Genomic DNA, 13,758 nt, shown 5'->3' with positions numbered 1-13,758 from the left:
ATAAAAATCATTTTTACATGCGCTTAATCACGTCCTTGACGTCCTGCTCCGTGATTTCGTAGGCCCAATGCAGCATCGTTTGTCTCACGACAGGGGACACGGTGTCATCGTCCCATCGCTTGTTGGCGTACACGCACTTCTTGCACAGGTTAGTTTTCCACCTCCCTTTTGCACCCGCGACGCCGACCCAGCGTGAGATCTGCCTCGCGTCGTCCTTAGTCCTCCTCCCAAGGTAGAAGCGGCAGTACCACTGAAACCACCCTCGGGGGTCCTGGGGGATGATCCAGCCGTGCTCTTCCCAGTACGCCTGGTCCTGACCCGCCACGACGCCGTACTTGTTTCTGTCCTTGTCATACCTGCGCGACCTGTATTGATCCGGCTTCAGACCCGCGAACCAGTCCTTGGGGAACTCCTCGTGCGTTATGTTGCACGGTCCCCTGATGCCCTGCTTGCCGCCGCGGGGGTGAAAGTAGCAACCACCCCACGTCCCAGCCTGAATGACCTGCTTGGGCGTGAGGTTCGGGGTGAACTCGGGATGATCCTTGAACACCAGTTTGCCGGTCTTCTTGTCCCGCACCCCCTCGCTCAGGTCCAGCGCCGGCTTGAACCCCTGCTTCGGAGCCTTCGGGTCATACCCCGAGCGTCGCTCCTTGGAGTATGCAGCCTTGGCCGCCGCGTTGGCGCGGACGCCGGGGTCCTCCTCCATAGCGGCTATGTCCTCGAAGTCTTTCATTGTGGGCTCCTTGTAGCTAACTTCGCCGCGAGCACGGGAACTCCGGCGCGTCGGCTCGGCGGGTGCAGCCTTCTTAGCCTTGGATTCGGCACCGACGTTTGACTTTCGCTTTTTCGTCGGCATCGAATTCGTCGCCACCTTCGATGCCGCTTCCGCGACACCGAGCTCCTTCATTCGAAGTGCGTTCGACTTGATCCGCGCATCTCGTTCCTCCTCATAAGGCGTCATCCCGTCGTCGGATTTGGTCCCTTTCTTCTGCGGGATGAAGGGGTTGTCAGGTCAGGAAACGGAAGAGCAGCTCGGGTTGAACCACGTCATCCCACAGAAATAAGATGGGCACGAAATGCCGGTGTAGGAAGTAGATATGGATGCGTATCGAAGTATAGGAGTCCGGGAATGGTCGAGAATCGTAAGCGTCGACGCGTGACTTACCGCAGACGGCATGGTGACGCTGGGTGTGTGAGCGAAGTGTGAGACTCGTCTCCGCGCTTTTTCCGGAAAGGATAGAAAAGTTTCAGGGAGTCAACGGTGGACAGGCAACTTATTACGTTACACACACGTCTCCGGCTTGCTTCTCCACGTTACTAGCCTATAAACTAATAGAGCTTCTTCTTTCGTCCTTTGCTAAACGGCAGCTTCTTCGAAAAGGAGACGAGCCACCTCTCCGCGCGGGTCCCCAGGGTCTCCTTCCTCGCCCGCCGCAGGTCCGCGCTCCTCCTCCCGTCCCTCACGGCGTGCCACACAAACAGGTAATAGCAGCCGACGGCGGCGAAGACCACGATGAGGACCAGCACGTACCCTCCACCTCCCGCGACGGCGTGGTGACTTCCCAGTACGCCGAACATGTCGCGCACGCCGTCGCAGGTGAGCATGTCGCAGTGGTGCCGCGTGAAGTACTCCCTCAACCTCGCCGCCGTCCCCGCGTCGCCGTCTGGGCCCCCGCCAGTCGGGAAGCACCCGCTCATGAGCACCTCGCAGAAGTGCCTCAAGCCCCTCATCCGCTCCTGGCTGCACCTCGACCTGCTCGCCGAGGACCCGACGGTCTTACGAAGCTCCGGATGTTTCCACGCCTGATGCTCATCGCACCGCAGCACCTCGCAGTAGTCCGCGAGGCAAACGTCGGCGCCGGGTGGGACCTTGTCCATGTGCCGGTTGTCCATGTGCTTGTCCACGTAGTACTCGTTGTAGAAGGTCTTATCGGAGTACAGGCTCTTATACTGCGTCCGTCGTACCACCTCCTTGTGCTTCTCGTGCTCCAGATACATGTCCTTGGAGCGATCGAACGGGCAGTTGGGGGGAAGGCGGTAGCGATTCCGATCCGCGACGGGGTGGAAGAAATCGTCGAGCACCCCGCGGGCGTGGCGGGAGCGCTCGCGCGAGCACGCGGGTGCGGTCCCGCCCGCGGTCCTCACCGGAACCCCGACCTTGTCGGAGGCGACAGACGCCGCCGCGGTCGCCAGATTGACCCAAATCAACCACGCGACCAAGCCGCGTGCCCCCATCTCGCGCACAAAACAACTGGAGAAGACGGAGGAGGCGAGTCAACCACGACCCGAGTCAACACGCGCGTTCCAGGTTCAAACTCTATAAAGAATTTGCGACGGGCGCCGGAGCAGCGCAGAGCTAAGATCGCGCGCGGGTGTACTCGAGATGTCGACTGAGAAAAAGGAAACGGAGCTCATCTCCGAACAGGAGGTCATCAACACCTACCAGACCCTGCGCGAGGAGGTGTCGCAACTGTTCAGGCAGCTCAACAAGCTGAAGGACGAACAGACGGAGCACAAGCTGGTCATCGACGCGATCAAGGATCTCGACCCAAAGCGCAAGTGCTTCAGGCTTATCGGGGGGGTGCTGGTGGAGCGCACGGTGGAGGACACGCTTCCCGCGTTGACCAAAACCATGGAGAATCTCACCAACGTCATCGAGAAGTACACCGAGCAGCGCGACGCCAAGATCGAGAAGGTTGAGGAGATGGAGAAGAAGTACAACATTCGCGTCAAGGGTGAGGTTGGACCAGGCGACGAAGGCGGGGATGAGGAACGCGGTGCCACGCAGGGAGTGCTCGCCTGAGTGTTAGACAGAATAGGGGTTGTAGTGGCGAATCATCTCATAGTCACAAGAAGAGGTGGCCCCTCGTCCCACCAACGTCCCTAGCCTCCAGTTGTCTCCTGGGAACGAAGACCTGCGGCAGGCTATTTTACGTCCTCATTCGGGAGGTCACCCATGAGCGCGAACAGAGTACTGAAGACATCGACTAGAGCATTCTCTCGCCTGAGTCGCATTAACAGTCCCCATCGAGTGCGGTTACATCGCCGCATCGCCATGCCCACTGTCGGTGCGATCGTCGCCGGCACTGGCGAAACTGTGAGGCTGTTGGACATCTTGAGCACGTGCGTCGATGCAGCGCAGAAAGGGTGTGAGGAGATCAGGGCGGTTCAGGCGCGTCGCGCCTCGAGTGGACAGCTCGCGAGCACGATGAAGGACATCGATGACCCAAGGTCAGCGCTCACAGAGGCAGACTTAAATGCCCAGAAGGCTGTAGTAGACCGGATCCGGGCGACCTGGCCGAACCTGAGGATCGTCGGCGAGGAGGACGAGGACGAGACAAACGAGGTCGACGTCTCCGATCCCGAGCTTCAGCTCCGGCGAGATCTCTGCGACGTCTCCTCGTCTCCGTCGCTTGCGGGATGGTCGGAACCCGTGGAGGTGCTCACCGTCTTTGTGGATCCCGTGGATGGAACCAGAGAGTTTGTGGAGGAAAGGCTGGATGCGGTGCAGTGCCTCATCGGCGTGGCGTGCAGGGGACGAGCCGTCGCGGGCGCGATAGGTTTGCCGTTCCCGGGAGGTACGCTGTCGGAGCCGACGTCCGTGGTCTGGGGTATCGCGGCACCCGGGGCGACGTCGGGCGTTACGGGCATCTTGGGTGAAGCGCCCAAGCGGCCCCGACTCTCCCCTGAGACAAGGGGCGGGGTTGTGTGCATCACAGGTGACTCCAAGAACGCCAGTCTCACAGCGGCTAAACGTGCCGTGGATGCCGCCGGGAACGCCATGATTGGTGGCGCAGGCAACAAAATCCTCGCCGTTGCTGAGGGTCGCGCGGAGGTGGCCCTCATGCACTTTGGCACCTCGCTGTGGGACACGTGTGCCCCGGAGGCCGTGCTGCGCGCTGCCGGAGGTAAAGTTACTGATCTGTTCGGTGCACCGCTCGTACACGACCCGTCGCGACCGGGAGGTTTGATAAATGACCTCGGAGTTCTCGCCACGGGTCATGATATCGCCTCTATCGACGCCAAGGGGCGGGATCACGCCGCGATGGCCGCTGCGATGAGATCTGATGAAGGACTCAGGGAAGCGCTCCTCAAGCGTTTTACTGGGGAGGCATCAAATACACCTGGAGCAAATGAGGCGCAGGCGACAGACATCGCCCGGTCACTCGAAGGCGCTCCGCTCGAAGCCTCGTGGGTGGGAGAGCGCATCGCAGAGACGCTCTGCGGTGGACAAAACGACTTCAAGCTAAAGGGGTATGCCGCGCCGGAAACTTCAGCCATTCGTGGATTGATGTCTGACGCATGCAGGCTCGAACTCGTTTGGGACGGTGAAGGATCGGCTGCTGGAATGCCCTCGACGGTGTTCTACAAGAAGGTTAATCTCGGTGACCTCGAGTACGCGAGGACAAAATCAGTGACGCAGCCAATGAAGATTGCACGCGACGTCAAGTCTGCGGGGGTGGAGGCGGCATTCCTCGCCTGTGAGCCTGTCGCCTCCGCATTGGCTGCTGCTGGAGTCAAGGTTCCACGTTGCTTCAACGCGGACCTCCGACCGCGGGAGGACGATCCAATTGAATCTTCGTTCGCGCTGCTGCTCGAGGATTTCGCTCCACAACAGGGATGGCGGTCAGAACGGCTGCTCTCCCGTTCACAGGCTCGCGCCGCGCTCACGGCCCTTGCTCGGCTTCATGCCACCTTTATGCCCGCCGCCGCTGCTGCGAGGACCGATGGCAAACCCAATGAAGACGTACTCCTTGCAGGTGCAACCGCGGCGATCTGGCCGTCAGGGGCGTACTGGCAACCCGATATGCAACCCGCAAGCCAAATGACAGAACTTGCCCACATTTGGCGAGATATTCACCTGCCCAACTTTGAGAAAGCATTTGCCGCCGAACTCCCGAAAGACGTGGAGTACGCTTCGCTGGGCGACAGGCTGCAGGAGGTGGCTGTATCCGTAGGGGGCGAATCGCACCCTTTTGGACTAGACGCCCCGTCGGGTGGAGAGTCAGAAGGCTGGGCAGCTAGGTGGCGAACGGTGATTCACGGGGATGCGAAGTCCGCAAACATCTTCCTGCGCGAGAACCCTGATGAGAAGGACGGCTGGGAGGTCGGCCTCATTGACTTTCAGTGGATGGGTTTTGGTCTGGGGGCAGTTGATGCTGCGCACGTCTTGTGCGCATCGTGTGATCCGGAGGCTTTGGGATACGATGAGACCGGGAAAATCGTGGACGAGAGAGCCGGGTCGGCTTTGCTCGATCATTATTACTCCGAACTCATTACGGCTCTCGCCACAAACGGGGCCGCGGCATCAGTCGAAGAGGCAGCGGCAACGTGGACAAGGGAGGAAGTTCAAAAGCAATACGAGGCCGCCGTGTTGGACATGTGCCGCGTTGTTTTTGGCTATCAGTGGGTCCGAGTCAAGGCATCGCCAGAAACGCTGGCAGCCAACTTTGACTCGATGAACCGCAATTCCTACAACAAAAGTCTTCCCAATGCCATGTGGCTGGTGAGAGAGTGTGATGCTCTGCTGAATAAGCGCGCTGGTGCCCAAACGTGACGATCGCGCCGTTCTTCTACCCACTAGCTAGCTAGACTAATATTACCTTGTTACCCACGTCTACCTGTTCTTTGATTTACTCAGTAGGTCCTGGAAGGCCAAACGTTTTTTCCCACCTTTCATAGCCTTTGGCTTTGCCGCTGCAAACTCTTCCTTAGCTGCAGCGATAGCCTTGGCTCGCCCCCCATCGTCCGCAAGGCGCACGACGGCTGTTATCATGCTATTGTCGTCGTCGATGGCCGCGCGAAGCAGAGGATCCTCCACAGCGTCCCTTGAGTCCTGCCACCCAACCGCTGTGAGCGTGGCTGGCTTCGCTGGCGATGAGAACCTCACGAGCTCGCTCAGTTCGTCCCTGGTGAAACGTCCGACGTCGGTCTTGCCGCCGTCACCTCCGATAGATTCACCGCCATAACCCGCTGCAGCCGCCTCCCTGTGTTTCAGGAGCTGTCGCTGGAATACCTTCTCCTCCACGGTGCCCGCCGCCAGCAGGCGATAGATGGTCACAGGGCGTGTTTGGCCGTCGCGCCAAACACGTGCCATCGCCTGGTTGTCATGTGCGGGGTTCCAACTCGTGTCGAACAGCACGAGCCTGCATGCGCCGACCAGGTTCAGCCCGGCTCCACCCGCCACGCACGAGAGCAGCATCACGCGTCCCCCTCGGCCGGCGTTGAAGTTACGAACCAGTCCAGACCTGGCATCCGGTGGGACACGACCGTCCAATCTGTCGGTGGCCAGGCCGAGCTCAGCGCACAGGCCCGCGGCGAGATCGAGGGCAGCCGAGAACCCGGAGACAACCACCATGCGTTCTCCATCGCCGGAAGAGTTCGAGGCCATCTCTCGAAGAAGCGTCCTCAGGGTTGCCAGCTTGCCGGAACCCTTGACACCCCCACTGTACCCTGATGGGACGCTGGAAGAGAGCTTTGCACGCAGATCATCCGCGTCTTTCGTGGAGCTGCCCGCCGAAATTTCGCCCTCATCGCTTTCATCTCCATCGCTTAGTCCTCCGTTGTCGTCTTCTTTCTCAATGCGGGCCTGCTTGCTTGGTGGGGACTCGTTGTCAAAACCACCTTTACTGCCTCTCTTTGACTTCGCCGACGTCTTTTTCACAACCTGGTCGACAGAATTTGCCAACTGCCTGAGAAGGCCAATCGCACACAGGGCTGCCGCGGTTGCAGTTGAGGCACCCGCCTTTCCTTCAGTCCATCCTTGCACGATTTTCGCTCCTTGCTCGTACATCGCACGCTGCATTTCCGTGGGTTTACAGAAAACGACCATCTCCGTCTTCGCCGGAAGATGTGCAGCGTTGATGGACGCCTCACGTCGCAGCACCCGCCCCGCGGTGAGCCTCGCCAGCTCATTGGCCGCGCGTTGCGCCCCCGCCACGTCGGCCGAAGTCGCATTTGGCTCGCTGCCTCGTTGGACCGGCGCTGTGAACCTGCGATGGAATTCCGCTACCGGCCCCAGCAGCCCCGGGCACGCAAAGTCCATCACCGCCGCGTACTCATCCAGGTTGTTCTGGATTGGGGTGCCGGTGAGGAGGACGCGGCGCGGCACGTCAACTGCGCGCAACGCCGCGAGGGTCTGCGATCCCTGCTGAGCGTTGCGCAGTCTGTGCGCCTCGTCACATATCAGAAGGTCGGGCTCGGCTCTTGCGGCGATTGGCGAGAGTCGGCGCAAGGTCTCGTAGGACGTCACCAGGACGGGCCAGCAGTCGAAGGCGCTCTCCGTGCCCGGTTGCGTCCCTCGCCTCCATTTCTCGTAGGCATCCGCTGCGTCCACCCCGCCACCTTCTGCCAGCGCGGCTTGCGCACGGACACCCCCAAGCCACTTGTTGAACTCCGCTCCCCACGCCCCCACCAGCGATGCTGGGCACACCAGCAACACCCGCTTCGCGGTCGGCACCCCGCGCGGTCCCTGCTTCAGCATGGTCCACACCAGCGCGATTGACTGCAAGGACTTGCCGAGTCCCATATCATCCGCCAAGAGGCACCCCGTGTGAGGGCCAGCGTCGGGTTCCAGACCGTGCAAGACGCGATACATCCACCGGACGCCCTCACGCTGGTGCGGACGCAACTTGCCCGCGATGTAAGGATCGACGACCACGGCAACACCCGGGCTTCCGTCTCCCGATAGGGCCTCAGCCTCGGCCGCTGTGCACAGCACGAGCGCCCCCGGATCGTTGGGATCGTGCAGCGGCTTCGGAGGATGTCGCATCTGCATGGTGACCCGCTTGGTGGGGACCGCCTCCGCCATCGGTGGCTCCTCGGGCGTCCCAGGAACGACTTCCTCCGTACCACGGATCGAACAGGGAGTCGCCATCACGATCGGAGAGGCGAGCGACTCGTCAGCCGAGTCGCCTCCGCCACCGGGTTTGCTACGAGGAGGCGTCATCATCGCTCCCACCGCGGTGTGATCCGCCATGTTTCACCCCGGCTGCGCTTCGAGGATTGAAGGCGTAATCCTCCTACACGTACGTTTTTCAAAATGTCTACAAGTTTTCTATGACGCTCTCGAGAAAGGTCTTACAGCTGCTCCAACTCTGAGATGCGGCCCTGGCATCGTACTGGAAGCCCGAATCGAAATCTTCGTCCGTCGTCTTCTCTGGCCGAGTGAACGCGTGCTTGGCCCCAGAGTACACGTGCAAGTCCCATGTCATGCCCAATGAAGTCAAGCCGTCGAGACACTCCCTCAACTTGTCCTCGTCTGTGAAAGGGTCACTTTCACCGTGGAGGATGAGCGCATTCGGAGGTTTGCCTTCACCACTCCTCGTGAAAATTGAGGGATGGTCGAGGACCCCGTGAAAAGATACCACGCCACGAAGTTCTTTCGCTGTGTTCGCCCTCGCAAGATCCAGCACAGCCTGCCCACCGAGGCAAAAGCCCACAGCGGCCACGCCCGAGGTCTCCTTCACCACACTGCTCTCGTTCACAAGCGCATCATAGGCCGCCTGTACTCGCTTAGCCAGCCTCCGCCTATCGTCGCGCAGGGGTTGCAATATGCCGTTGCGTACCTCCTTGTCGAAAACGCACTGACCCGCGCCAAACAAATCTAGGGCCATTGCGGTGTAACCAAGGCGAGCCAAGCTTTGGCAGCAAGAGGTTATAAAATACTCCTGCATCCCGATGGCTGTGTGGGCGACTAGAACGCCGGGCCGAGGGCCCTCGGCGGCCACCTTTGCGGCATCCCACGCCATATATGCCTCGAGGGCGATATCCCCATCTCGATACGAAAACGTTCGGGACTCCACCTCTCTTGAACCCTCAACCCCCCACGGAAGCCCTTCGAGCGGGGTCCCTGCGTCGAAGTGCATGCTTGAAGCCTCTGCACGCGTCCGACCTCTCACAGCCCGCACAGGACGACGATACACCCGCGAACTGGCTGCGAACGAATGTGATGTAGACACCGCCTTATTCGCACAAGCCATCCGCAAGCTTATGTCGGCCGTGTGCTGACGAAGGTGACGGGTCGCTAGTGAACCACAGAAGGTAAAAGGGGCTTTGCCCAACAAAACAACAACTAATCTAGCCAAGTCACCTCCTCTGTGATCTTGGGATGTAGGAGTTCGTCAACGCTGTTCACAAGGCGCAACTCTCTGCACCCAATACCCGTCTTCCCTGCCGCCTCTGCAACCGCCTGCGCCGCTGCTGTCCTTCTCAACACCCCCTGTAAGCTTGCCACTGCCATCTCCGCCGCGCGCCCGAGCTTATCAGGCATCTTCGCCGTCCACGCAAGCAGCAGAGCCGCGCACAGGTCTCCCGTCCCTGTGAAATAGCTCGGAATGCGCGGCACGACGATGCGGAACCGCTGTCCGCATCTCTCAGCCTGAGGCTGGCTCGTGCTGCCTAGGAGCGTGATGGTGGAGGAGGATGAAGCGCTGTGGTCCAGGTCCAGGCTCGTAAGCACCACGCTCGGCGGTCCCGCCTGATGGAGAGATGCGCAAGCGGCCAGCGCATCTTCTTCGCTCCCGATGGTCATCCCCGTCAACAGCTCCGCTTCAAACTGATTGGGAGTCAGCAGCGTGGCGAGCGGCACGATCTCCTCCCTGTATATGGTGGTCAGCTCTGCCGGGACGTACAGCCGCCCGTTGTCGCCCAGCACCGGGTCACAGACATACACGAGGTTTGGGTTGTACGTACGCAGCTTCCGCACCAGCCTGGCGACCGTCCTGAGCATGGAAGCTGACCCGATGTATCCCGTGAGTAGATGCGTATATCCCTCAAGCAGGCCGTTCTGCTCCAGGCCCTCCACCAAACTCTGGAGCTGCTCCCCGGTCATGACCTCGCCTTTCCAACAGCCGTACCCGGTGTGGTTGGAGAACTGCACCGAGAGGATCGGGTCCACGTCGAAGCCGTGGAGTTGGAGGGGGAACACCGCACACTTATTACCGACATACCCGGACACCACGTGCGATTGTATGGTAAGAGCACGCCCGGTGCTCGACGAGACGTTCATCTGTGACCCGTCTCCAGAGCAGGTTGCTGACGCAACAGCAACGCTGGTTTTCGTGGACGATGGGTGTCGTAGACGATGGGGAAGGAGCGACCTCGATGTCGCAAGACCACCCAGGGGACGTCTAAACACCCGTGGACCTCCGAGTCCTAGGGATACGCGCACTTCAACAATCGTCGTGGCGCTCAAACGCGGTCCCCCGGCGCGGAGAACAAGTGGGTGGGGGAGTTCCGGATTGCCAAAGCTGCCTGAGTCTTGTGCGAAAACTTTCGGGTTTTCGGCACGAAAAAGTGTGGCGTGGGACAGAGCCGGCAAGGACCCCGCTGCGGCCGCCATGATGAGTACATCCGCGCAGGGCTCGTTGAGAGTACTCCATTCATTTGGATCACATCGTGGAGCAAGGTGCTCGGCTCCGAGGTGCACACGCCCATCGAAACTGAAGGGGTGCCGAGTGAGGTGCCGAGGCGAGGAGGAAAAGTTATCGGATGTGCAATCGGCTTGGCTGGACGTCTCCCTTCTGCCGTTCCTGGCCACGCTGCCCGCAGTGTCGGCTTTCGCCGCGAACGCGATGGATGCGGCAGATAATCTGTCTGCGACTACAACTTACGTACCTTCTGCCATGGACGCTGGCGATGGCTGGGCGCAGTTCGTGGTGCTGATGGTCACTGCTTTGTGCGGGTTGGTGGGGATGAAAGTGAGCTTCGATGGTGAGCAGACGGCGTCGCAGGACGCGATATTGGAGAGAGTCGCCAAGCAGGTGGCCGCCATGGAAACAGCGGAGACGATTCCCGTGATCGGTGTACCGTTGGGCGATTTGAAGGACCGTTTGGCGGTGTCCGGGGCTGCGTCTTCGCTGGACACCGATGGATTGCTTCGTATCGACGGTGTGCTCTCCCCAGACACCGCCAAAGCACTCCTGGCCGAGGTGAATGCCACGCTCGAGCGAGAGCTGGCGCGCGCAGGACAAGGCTCGCTACCTTCGGATTCATTTGGAAACGTGTACTGCAAAGGAAACCGATACGACCTGAAGCTTCCCCTTCGCGGAGTTGCAGAGGCGGCTCTCAGGGAGGCTGTTTTGAACATGGGCCCAGTGCTTGAGAAGGTGGCGGGAGGAAACGCCGCCAAACTGTGCGAATTCGCCGCGTTGGTTTCGGATCCAGGATCGACGAGACAGCCCGTGCACCCGGACACGAATTACCGCCGCGACAGGTGCGTGGTGACTACGTTTGTGGCCCTGCAGGATGTTGAGTCAGACATGGGGCCCACCGTTTTCATTCCTGGCAGCCACACCGCGAGAGCACATCTCGCGTTCAAGGAAGCCAACGAGGTGGGGGGACCAGCACTGGCGGCCCCAAACTGTGTGGCAACTCTACGTACCGGAGACGTGTCGATGTTTGACTCTCGCCTGTTGCACTGTGGTGGGGGTAACTCTTCAAATAAGCGGCGGGTGTTGTTCTACTTTTCATTTGAAGTTAGCGGCAAGGAGAACCCCAACTCTGGCTTCAGTAGCATTCGGGACGAGCTGAGGGGCACCTTGACCCTACAGGATCTTCGTAATCAGCCCATAGTCGAAACGGTTTCTTAGATGTCACATCCTAATTGTAATTCTATGAACTACTCTACTACCTTCGAAGGTACTAGTTACGTACCTTCGTAACTTAGCTAGCTCAAACCTTCAGAATGCTGCCCAACCTCCCCCTACGGAGCTCGAATTTCCTTCAGGCACAGCAGTCCGAGTCGGTTGCATCAGAGGTGGAGGCGTCGAACCATTTGTGATCGGAGACGCCATAGTATGTTGTTGTTGTTGTTGTTGTTGCTGCTGCTGCTGCTGAAAGTCAGGTGGAGGTGGAGTCGATGAGGTCTTTTCTCGTGCCCAACTCCCCCACGCGAGCTTGACAGTGTCGAATCCCTCATCCTCGAGGTCAGACCAATCTCTCCACGTTGGCAGCTTGGGGACCTGGTTTCCTGATGCTCCCTCTGCGTAAAGGCGAAGCTCGGATAACTTGGCTTCGAGCTGCATACGCTGCTGAGAAGCCCGCCTCGAGGCATCAAGATGTGGACCCAAGGCTGCCTCAGCCGCTGCGACCTGTGCTCGCATTGCTTGCAAGTCGGATTCCAAAGCTGCCTGCGCGTGAGAGACGCCACCACTCGCCAAATTCGCTTGTTCCGCTTGCAGCTGCTGCAGTCGCTGCAAGAGTTTTGCCTTTTCTGCCTCTGCGATAGCGGTGCGTGAATTGGAACCATCCAGATCGCCTGACACTTGCTCCACGGCTGCCGTCACCTGCTCCACCCGTTGCCGAAGTTCGTTCACCTCCCTTTCAGCTCGTTCAGCCCTATCGGCAGCTTCCACCAAGTTCGCATCACATCTACGCTGGAACAACACGAGCTCTTGAAGCTTCTGAGATAGCGTCGCAGAATCCACCTTTGCCTGCATCGATATTTGCTCCTTCGCATAAAGCTGCTTGTCTGAAGCCTCCGCATCTGCCCTCGCACTTTTTAATCTGTCAACCTCTGGGCCGCTGGTACCCGAGAGATCCAGATCTACGGGACCTCGAAACGTGTATCCGGCTTCCACGGCTCCACTGGTTCCAGTCGCAGTCTCACTGATCGGAGCGCTGATACCCAATGTCACTGGCACGTTCGCAGCAGCTGTTGGCATGTTCACAGCTGGTGGCGTAGCGCCAGCGCCCATCACATCACCACCTTGTGCTCCAAATCCCATATCCATGCCAGAGATGGATGGCAACGACGTGCTCACGCCACCGCTGAATAAATCAGCGTCCAACGCTCCTCTGCTCTGAGGAGCCTGCGCGACTTGTGGTTGCTGTTGCTGCTGCGGCTGCTGCCCCTGTGGCACAGGTGGGAACTGCCCAGGCGGCAAGCTTGACGGCGGCTGGCGCCCCTCGCGAGCTCTCTCGGTGAGATATATCGCGGTCACAAACTCCTGAAAATTCAGGACTCCGTCTTTATCGGTGTCAGCAAGCGCCCAGATGTCCTTGAGCAGCTCCTTCGGCGCATTCAGGGACAACAGAACTGGCACTAGTTCACTGCCAGACAGTTTGCCGTCGTGGTCCGCATCCGTCTGTTGGAAAACCTGTTGGTATCTCGTCATGTCCGCAGAGCTCACCGGCGGCCACTCGCCCGACGCCAGACCCTTAACGTCCATCTCGCCCGTCCCTATGCCTCCAATAGTCATCTGAGCACCAGGCGCCGTTGTTAATTGTGCCTGTGGGGCTGCCTGGCCTTGCGCAGGGAACCCTCCACCCACTATCGACGGCGCTTGTTGTGAGCTGTCGGTCAAACCTTGCATTATCGGAGCTGGAAACGATGCGAAGCCGCCGGCAATACTGTTCAACAGCGCGGAGTCAAGCTCACCTCCGCTCTGCAGTTTGATTCGAGTTTAGGGAAGATTCAGAATTGGCGCACAACGGTAAGGTGATTGGCGGTTTCCGGGAGGATCATCGCAGAGAATGTCACATGAAGAGGAGAGGATATTACCTGTGCAACAGATATGAGCTGCATTGCGGCGTTGAATTGTACTCTCTCGAGGAATCCCCTGGGTGGTTGGTCCGCGAGTTGCCACACCATTCCCAACTTTTCCTGCGACAGTCCAGACCGCCGAAAGAATGGAATCGCCTCGCCACCACTCACTCTGCCGTCGCCATCTGCATCGGCGAGGGAGAACCAATGCCCGTAGTCCGCCATCGTCGCCGATGTGGCGACGCACTGCTCTCCACTTGATGGCGTTCACT

General features: G+C 59.6%; 8 protein-coding genes across 8 annotated transcripts; 3 read left to right on the top strand and 5 right to left on the bottom strand.

The window, feature by feature from the left end:
- Positions 1-84: 84 nt before the first annotated feature.
- On the bottom strand, positions 85-1,177 carry MICPUN_58702 (predicted protein; the record flags this gene model as incomplete). Its single annotated transcript, XM_002502149.1, has 3 exons — positions 85-118; positions 162-988; positions 1,166-1,177. The coding sequence occupies 3 exons, from the start codon at positions 1,175-1,177 to the stop codon at positions 85-87; spliced, it is 873 nt and encodes a 290-aa protein (XP_002502195.1).
- Positions 1,178-1,279: 102 nt separating this feature from the next.
- On the bottom strand, positions 1,280-2,240 carry MICPUN_108294 (predicted protein). Its single transcript, XM_002502148.1, has one exon. The coding sequence runs from the start codon at positions 2,233-2,235 to the stop codon at positions 1,330-1,332; it is 906 nt and encodes a 301-aa protein (XP_002502194.1). The 5' UTR covers positions 2,236-2,240; the 3' UTR covers positions 1,280-1,329.
- Positions 2,241-2,383: 143 nt separating this feature from the next.
- On the top strand, positions 2,384-2,803 carry MICPUN_100598 (predicted protein; the record flags this gene model as incomplete). The annotated part of the gene is made up of 1 exon (XM_002502523.1): positions 2,384-2,803. The coding sequence occupies one exon, from the start codon at positions 2,384-2,386 to the stop codon at positions 2,801-2,803; it is 420 nt and encodes a 139-aa protein (XP_002502569.1).
- Positions 2,804-2,956: 153 nt separating this feature from the next.
- On the top strand, positions 2,957-5,557 carry MICPUN_113651 (inositol monophosphatase; the record flags this gene model as incomplete). Its single annotated transcript, XM_002502522.1, has 1 exon — positions 2,957-5,557. The coding sequence occupies one exon, from the start codon at positions 2,957-2,959 to the stop codon at positions 5,555-5,557; it is 2,601 nt and encodes an 866-aa protein (XP_002502568.1).
- A 60-nt stretch (positions 5,558-5,617) lies between these two features.
- On the bottom strand, positions 5,618-7,978 carry MICPUN_58699 (SNF2 super family; the record flags this gene model as incomplete). The annotated part of the gene is made up of 1 exon (XM_002502147.1): positions 5,618-7,978. The coding sequence occupies one exon, from the start codon at positions 7,976-7,978 to the stop codon at positions 5,618-5,620; it is 2,361 nt and encodes a 786-aa protein (XP_002502193.1).
- A 1,095-nt stretch (positions 7,979-9,073) lies between these two features.
- Positions 9,074-10,009, bottom strand: MICPUN_96376 (pyridoxal kinase; the record flags this gene model as incomplete). Its single annotated transcript, XM_002502146.1, has 1 exon — positions 9,074-10,009. One exon carries the CDS (start codon positions 10,007-10,009, stop codon positions 9,074-9,076), a length of 936 nt encoding a protein of 311 aa, XP_002502192.1.
- Positions 10,010-10,959: 950 nt separating this feature from the next.
- On the top strand, positions 10,960-11,627 carry MICPUN_108293 (predicted protein). The gene has a single exon (XM_002502521.1). It carries the CDS (start codon positions 11,088-11,090, stop codon positions 11,589-11,591), a length of 504 nt encoding a protein of 167 aa, XP_002502567.1. The 5' UTR covers positions 10,960-11,087; the 3' UTR covers positions 11,592-11,627.
- Positions 11,628-11,681: 54 nt separating this feature from the next.
- MICPUN_58696 (predicted protein) lies at positions 11,682-13,711 on the bottom strand (the record flags this gene model as incomplete). Its single annotated transcript, XM_002502145.1, has 2 exons — positions 11,682-13,388; positions 13,505-13,711. The coding sequence occupies 2 exons, from the start codon at positions 13,709-13,711 to the stop codon at positions 11,682-11,684; spliced, it is 1,914 nt and encodes a 637-aa protein (XP_002502191.1).
- Between the last annotated feature and the right edge of the window lie 47 nt (positions 13,712-13,758).

This window comes from Micromonas commoda, chromosome 5 (assembly GCF_000090985.2).
Source record: "Micromonas commoda chromosome 5, complete sequence".
Classification (NCBI taxonomy): domain Eukaryota; kingdom Viridiplantae; phylum Chlorophyta; class Mamiellophyceae; order Mamiellales; family Mamiellaceae; genus Micromonas; species Micromonas commoda.
This window is presented reverse-complemented; position numbering and strand designations above follow the sequence as displayed.

What these genes read in the sequence shown, in the direction of transcription:
- MICPUN_108293 (XM_002502521.1), top strand. Translation starts at nt 11,088, where the DNA reads ATGGGCCCAGTGCTTGAGAAGGTGGCGGGAGGAAACGCCGCCAAACTG.
- MICPUN_108294 (XM_002502148.1), bottom strand. Translation starts at nt 2,235, where the DNA reads ATGGGGGCACGCGGCTTGGTCGCGTGGTTGATTTGGGTCAATCTGGCG.